Source organism: Ochlerotatus camptorhynchus, unplaced genomic scaffold, assembly GCF_037179485.1.
Source record: "Ochlerotatus camptorhynchus isolate MF236.1 unplaced genomic scaffold, CSIRO-AGI_Acam_v1.1 ptg000089l, whole genome shotgun sequence".
In the NCBI taxonomy this organism is placed as follows: domain Eukaryota; kingdom Metazoa; phylum Arthropoda; class Insecta; order Diptera; family Culicidae; genus Ochlerotatus; species Ochlerotatus camptorhynchus.
Window position 1 is genome coordinate 1,647,266 of NW_027040579.1, and position 7,191 is coordinate 1,654,456.

At 40.8% G+C, this 7,191-nt stretch overlaps 2 protein-coding genes across 2 annotated transcripts; both read right to left on the reverse strand.

Moving 5' to 3' along the window:
* Window positions 1–3,841: 3,841 nt before the first annotated feature.
* On the reverse strand, window positions 3,842–4,812 carry LOC135698544 (mucin-2-like; the record flags this gene model as incomplete). The annotated part of the gene is made up of 1 exon (XM_065218571.1): window positions 3,842–4,812. A coding segment is annotated over one exon (951 nt), but the record flags the coding sequence as incomplete, so codon positions are not given.
* Window positions 4,813–5,554: 742 nt separating this feature from the next.
* Window positions 5,555–6,451, reverse strand: LOC135698539 (mucin-2-like; the record flags this gene model as incomplete). The annotated part of the gene is made up of 1 exon (XM_065218565.1): window positions 5,555–6,451. A coding segment is annotated over one exon (897 nt), but the record flags the coding sequence as incomplete, so codon positions are not given.
* Between the last annotated feature and the right edge of the window lie 740 nt (window positions 6,452–7,191).

Consider the following 7,191-nt stretch of genomic DNA (forward strand, 5'->3'; position numbering starts at 1 on the left):
ATAGCCTACGTAGTGGCCATTTGGGGACTCAACAAGGAATCACCTTAAGTGTGGGTTATGCTTAGTAGGCCGGAAATTACATAGATTCAAACCCCTATGGGGAATCCAGCTTTCCATGCTCGGTAATGGCGGCCTGTTTGTATGAATAAATGTATCCTTCACTGTGCTTTTTGACACTAACTGCACAGATAAAAATTCTGAATTTTAATTGTGATGTAAACATTCATTCACGTAAACTTAAATTTAATTTCACACAACCGAGCAACTTGTAAACAATATTGTTTACAAAGATGGGGTTTGTATACAATATTTTCTACATTGCATGAATTGTGCTAGAACTTTACATGATATATAATGTAAACTTATATGAAATATGACGCTCCATTTGTGTGCATCATATTGAACAGAAATTTACACTACTTTTCGAACTGTGTGGAGGGCGTATTTTGTTCCATTTTCTTCTGTTCCTGGGAGAGGGAAAAGGAGGGGTCAAAACCCGAACATCCAGATAGTGTCAAAAAGTGCAGTGAAGAATATATTTATTCATACAAACAGGCCGCCATTACCGAGCATGGAAAGCTGGATAGGGAATTTGCAGCTGCGGCTGGAAGACAGAAGTTTCCATTACTGAGAAAATGATGAACTCTTCTTCTTCTTCTTCTTCGCATGTCAAGCTTATTGCATATCGCACATTAGCTTATTGCGTGCTCTCAACTTAGTGTTCTAGAGACACTTCCACATTTATTAATTGAGAGCTTTCGATGCCTTAACCCGAAAAATTCCTAAACCGGACCGGGAATCGAACCCAGCCACCTCCAGCATGGTCTTGCTTTGTAGCTGCGCCTTTACCGACTGAGCTAAGGGAGGCCCCAAAATGATGAACTCGGAGGTTTACAAAACAGAATGTCTCCAGAAGCGAATTCTGCCCTTCATCCAGTCACATGATTTTTTTTTCTCTGTTCGGGACTTAACACCACTGCGACCAGTAATTTGATCTTTTGTAGTATATCCCGTGTCCTTAGTTTAGTGCATGTCGTATTACTCCATCACTATTGAGAAATGATTTTTTTTTCTTTTGATTTGTTTTCCGTCGATCTTGTTTTCTGAGCACCAATACTACCGACGCCCCTTCCGAAGGAAGGCGTGATCAGATATGCTATGCCTCAGAACATCCCGGCGGCACCGACTGGGATTAAACCCAGGCCGGCGGGGGTGAGAGGTACCCGAGCAAAGTCGGTTAACAAAATGAAAGCAAATCGATATTAAAGTTTGCAGCTCCTATCATAATGAAAACTAATTTTGATTTCAATTGTCGCGACAGAAGTCTGATATCATATTGTGTTTTTATTATGCAGTCAACACTTTTTAAATTAAAGCAACTTAACTTGAAGTTCTGCTGTTAATTTCTTGTTTAAAATTTGATTTAAGTTGATCTGTCGTTAAACTAACGATTATAGTTTATTTGTTTTGTTTAACAAATTTAGGTCATTCGTGACTAGCCCGAGGTGACATTTGAGCTCAAATCTTTCAGCGTGAGAAGCATGGATGCTAACCATTTACGACAGGCCCATATTCAGTCAAACATTATGAATGCAAAATCAGTAATCAAATTGATTTCATTGAAAGCAGAATTAGTTTTCCGTTTGATGCAACAGTGTAAAATGTTGATCTCATTTTTGCTGTGTTAGCCGTTAAGTCAACCAAAATAAGATCAAATGGAGTAGTCAAAATAAGTTACATCATAACAGCAAATTCTGATTCAATTTGATCTCTAACTTTGCTCGGGTAATCACGCTTACCACTACACCACCGGCGCCGCTACTATTGAGAAATGATGAAGCATTCGATTTTTTTTACAGTTGTCATTCTCGCATTTATCGCAAGGATCCGACTCTAATTGAAAGGTCCCGCTCTTTATCAAGGGGGGGAGGTGGCTGTCAAATACGAACAATCGTCGCCTACCTCGCATGCCTCGCATAACTGGTTCCAAAAGTAAACACGCCATAAGAAACATACAGCGTTTGTTTACGTTTGGAACCAGTTTCATACAAGAATGATCAGTAGGCTGATTTGACAGCACGTCCCCCCCCCCAGATCTTTATACCCTTCGGAGTGTTGAAACACCTTCCAAAGGCACGCCCTTTTGTCAGTCAAAATTGGATTCCTTAGCAACAAAATTAAGGAATGATACCGATAATGACCATGCATCAGAACCCTAGTCTTTACCACCTCAAACTAGGGAACAACGAATAGAAGATTAGGAATCACATAGATGAAGACTAACTAACTCATTTTTTCCTTGTTTCAAGATCATCCTCGGTGGATAAAGCCGAGTCTTGTCACTATCAACAAGACATAGAAAGTAACAAGGACTAAGATGTGTTCCTTGGAATACTCAAAATCCTGTTCCCCTAGTTTGAAGTAGTCAGGACCAGGAATCGGTGGTAGATCTTACATCCCGTAACGTACCACGAAAAGGTGATCTATTTACTAGGTCACATGATGGTCTGGTGACATTTTGGTTGGATTTTGCGAGCTGTCACAATGGCAACGGAGTCCAGTTTGTTCCGAAAACCCTCCAACCCGCCCAATTGTCCCCAGTTCAGGCCCATTGAAAACTACTGGGAAATTATGAAGAGGAAACTGAAGGTAAAAGATTCAGTCATCAAAACGGCTCGGATAAAAAAAAGGTAGGATAAACCTACGACTGGATGCCTTCCTTCAAATAACAACTGAAGTGCGGTAAAAAATCGGTAGAACTGTTTCAAACACACAGTTGGTACTTGAGCGGGTCGGTTTTCATCTCTTTTTGCCAGTGGTGACGAGGGGGACGCCCCTCCCCATCCCTCTCCAAAGGGGGAGTTTGGTAAAGAGAGATGAAAAAACCGATTTGTACCATCCTTAAAAGTTGTCCTAGCTCGCTATTCTAATATCTATATGCAATCTTCACACTGCCGTACTTTAACGGAGCTATCAACTCTATGCTTTCATCTACTCCATCTATCGTATAAAAATTACCACTACAGTCTGTTATTTGAAATTAGCATCTTCAACTAGGATAAAATCGCCAAAACAGTGGACGAGACCGCTTGATGGGTCGTATTAAGGGAAAAGAAGACTTCCTTCCAAACCGCGACGAATAGTTCGTATTATTTTCTTAAAATATAAGGAATAGTTTTCACTTGAGTGAAAATCGTTTTCAAATCCGTTAATTCAAATCCGGAATAGACCCAAATGCAGTTGTTCCATTGATTCGGGCTCTCGTAGGATTGACAATCCCGTGGGATGAACACAGGCAAGGTTGCAAAGACTCATTTCAGCTAAAACAATGTTTTTCTAAATTATGAAATAATTAGATGCCATGATCAAATTTTGAATTGGTAGGATACAAGAAGAGGTTGCAAAGAATGTGTTTGACATATTAAACCTGTTTATTTCACTTCATGAGAGTCACAATCAGCGATTTTTCACAAACTCACTCACTCACTCACTCAGCGATCAGCAAATCGCTGATTGTGACTCATAGAAAGCAAAATTTACAGGTTTTATGTTTCCAACGCATACTTTGTAACCTCTTCTTGTAAGTTACAAGTGAAACATGCCATCATACCATCTTTTGGTTTTATTATTCCGAAAAACATTATTTTAGCTGAAATGAGTCTTTGCAACCTTGAACACAGGAATAGATTGCGGTTGTAATAAAACTCTTGCGTCGTCACATTGCTCAATTGTTTCGCTTTATTTCGTTTACTTGCATTCTTCAGTTCGCATTCACACAACTTGTCTTCTTAAAGTAACCTCAATTGTCTTCTGTGCATTCGTGTCATATCGGTGAGTATCATGTTCGGATTTGGGTAGCATTTACTTTCCACCGTCATACGGAAAGACATCGTTGTACCGTGGTTGATCGTCATAGGTGGCAAGTTGCGGCAGGTAGGAAGTTTCAGGTTTTTTCACCGGCAGATAGGCATTCGTTGGTTGACAGACGGTGGTGGTAACTGGTGGTAGTTGAACCATTTTGGTAATGAATTGGGGAACGGGAGTGGTCACTGTCTTAGTTGCAGTACTCGTTAAAATCTTAGTTTCAATTTTGGTTGAAGTGCTAGTCAGTATATCGGTTCGTGTCACTGGTGGTTTAGTAGTGGTGCTGACAGAAACTGAAGTAACTGGTGGTAGTGGTGGTTGAGTGGTAGTGACAGTTTTAATGATGGTACGGTAGACGGGAGTGGGTGTTGAGATGATGGAAGTAGATGTGGTGGTTACGGGAGGTAAGGTCTTGGTTTTCACTACAGTCGTAGGAGGAAGTGTACGTGTTGTTACAGAAGGAGTGAGCGTGCGGTATTCGATGACAGGAGTAGTGGTGGTAATTAAAGAAGTACTGATACGTACTACCGGTGGTAAGGTCTTAGTAGAAGTCACCACCGTTGGTGGAAGAGTGACGACTGGCCCAGGTACAGTTTTATATTCTGTAACTCTGGATACCACAGGGGAAGTCACGATATACTTGGATGTCTGAATGCTAGTAACTGGGGGCAGAGTAACTACACTTGTGGTCACTTGTGGTGGAAGTGTAACTGGTGGCAGAGTGGCTGTTGCAGTCGTTGTAACAGTTGTGTACACTGGGGTTGACCTGACTACAGTAGTAACTACGGTGGATACAATCGGGGGTAGAGGAACGGTCTGTATAATCGTCTTTGGTGGTGGAGGAGGTGCAGTGCGTGTGACGATAGTGGTACTTGTTACAGTTTCATATGCGGGAACAGTTTCGGTGAGGACGGAAGTACGGAAACGAGTAACAGGTTCTGGCTGTAGCGGCACAGTTTTGGTAATAATAGTCGTGGTTACTTCGTTGGTGGCTGGTGGAAGATATTCTAAATTGCACGAAGGTTTGGGGTAGTCATATCCATTAAATTCCATTGAGCGAACCGAAGCCGCGAGAGTTGCTATTAAAACTACGAGCAATTTCTGGAATGGAAAATTGAAACAAATTTATTTAAAGATTAGAGGAATACAACGATTCAATATTCTCAATGGTTTACAAATTAATATTACAATATTGAAATTACTGTGATAAATTCAATCTTTTTATTTTTGCCTGAGACCTGTATCTTCCATCTCCAGGGCTAAAAATGTTAAAAAATGGATAAAAGCAAATATGTCAACAACGTAGGTGCAGACAAGTTCCCTCCATAATATATAGGACTATATTAACGGTTAATATCTTGGCAGCCAGATGACGGAACCATCTGCATGCCTGCGGTCAATAATAGTGTGCCTAGTGACCACACAACTGGATCTCTAACACGGAGCTCCATCGTAGCTTGTCATCAAAAGCCGATATCAACAGAAATTGCAGAACGGAAGTGGAGGTGAGTCCGAAATAAAACTCTTGCGTCACATTGCTTAATTGTTTCGCTTTATTTCATTTACTTGCAATTCTTAAATTCGCATTCACACAACTTGTCTTCTTAAAGTAACCTCAATTGTAATCTGTGCATTTGTGTCATATCGGTGAGTATCATGTTCGGATTTGGGTAGCATTTACTTTTCGCCGTCACGGGAAGACATCGTTGTACCGTGGTTGATCGTCATAGGTGGCAAGTTGCCGGTAGGAAGTCACAGGAGGATTCACCGGCAGATAGGCATTCGTTGGTTGACAGACAGTGATGGTAACTGGAGGTATTGGGATCGTTGTGGTAATGAATTGGGGAACGGGAGTGGTCACTGTCTTAGTTATAGTACTCGTTATAATCTTAGTTTCAATTTTGGTTGAAGTGCTAGTCAGTTTTTCGGTTCGTGTCTCTGGCGCTTTAGTAACGATTGTGGTAGAGTATGAAGTAACTGGCGGTGGGGGTGGTTGAGTGGTAGTGATAGTTTGAGTGATGGTACGGTATACGGGACTAGGGGTTGGGATGATGGAAATAGATGTGGTAGTTACGGGAGGTAATGTCTTGGTTTCGAGAACAGTCAACGGAGGCAGTGTACGCGTCGATACAGAAGGAGTGACAGTGCGGTATTCGATGACAGGAGTAGTAGTGGTAATGAATGAAATGCTGGTACGTACTACCGGTGGTAAGGTCTGAATTGTAGTCACCACCTGTGGGGGAAGAGTAACGGCTGGTCCAGGTACAGGTTTATATTCTGTAACTCTGGATACGACGGGTTTAGTCGTGGTATATGTGGTTGTCTGAGTTCTAGTTACGGGGGGAATAGTAACGATCTTCGTGGACACTTGGGGTGGAAGCGTAACTGGTGGTAGAGTGGTTGTTACAGTACTTTTAGTAGTTTTGTACACTGGAGTGGTTTTAATTACAGTACTAACTACTACGGATGTCTCTGGACGTAAAGGGACGGTCTGGATAATCGTCTTTGGTGGTGGAGGAGGTTTGGTGAAGATACTGGTACTTGTTATAGTGTTGTATACGGGAACAGTTTCGATGATGACGGAAGTACTCAAACGAGTGACAGTTTGTGGTGGTATTGGCACAGTTTTGGTAACAATACTGGTGCTTACTACGGTGGATGTAGTAGGGTACCCAAAACTGCACGAAGGTGTGGGGTATGTATATCCATCAAAGGTCATTGAGCGACCCGAAGCCGCAAGAGTTGCTATTAAAAATACGATCAATTTCTGGAATGGAAAATTGAAACAAATTTAATTCTAGGTTAAAGGAATACTACGGAACCACTGTGAAGGGTAGACAAATTAATATTGCAATCTGAACTTGGTTACGTTTGGTATCATCGTTGCCTGAACTTCCCTGAGTGTTAGAATAAATAAATTTTATAATAATTGAATCTTTATATTGCGTATTTTAAAGTTTTACATGGAAGTACCTTACTAAAGGCTTGCAATTGCTCATTACAACTAAAATGCTATTTTTCGTTATTATGAAACAATGGGATACTATAATGATAGTTTTTATTTGTAAAGTGCAAGAAGAGGTGGTAAAGTTTGTATATGACATACACAATTTGTAAATTTTGCTTTCAGAAGGTCACAACTAGCGATTTTATGATCGCTGATTGCTCGCTCATCGCGTTGCTCATCGTTACAGCTAATCGCTATTGTGGCTCTCTGAAAGCTAAATTGACATGTTTTATGTGCCATACACACACTGTAGCTTCTGATCTTGCATCTTGTAAATAAGAATTATCATTAAAATATTTCATAGCTTCATAAATCAGAAA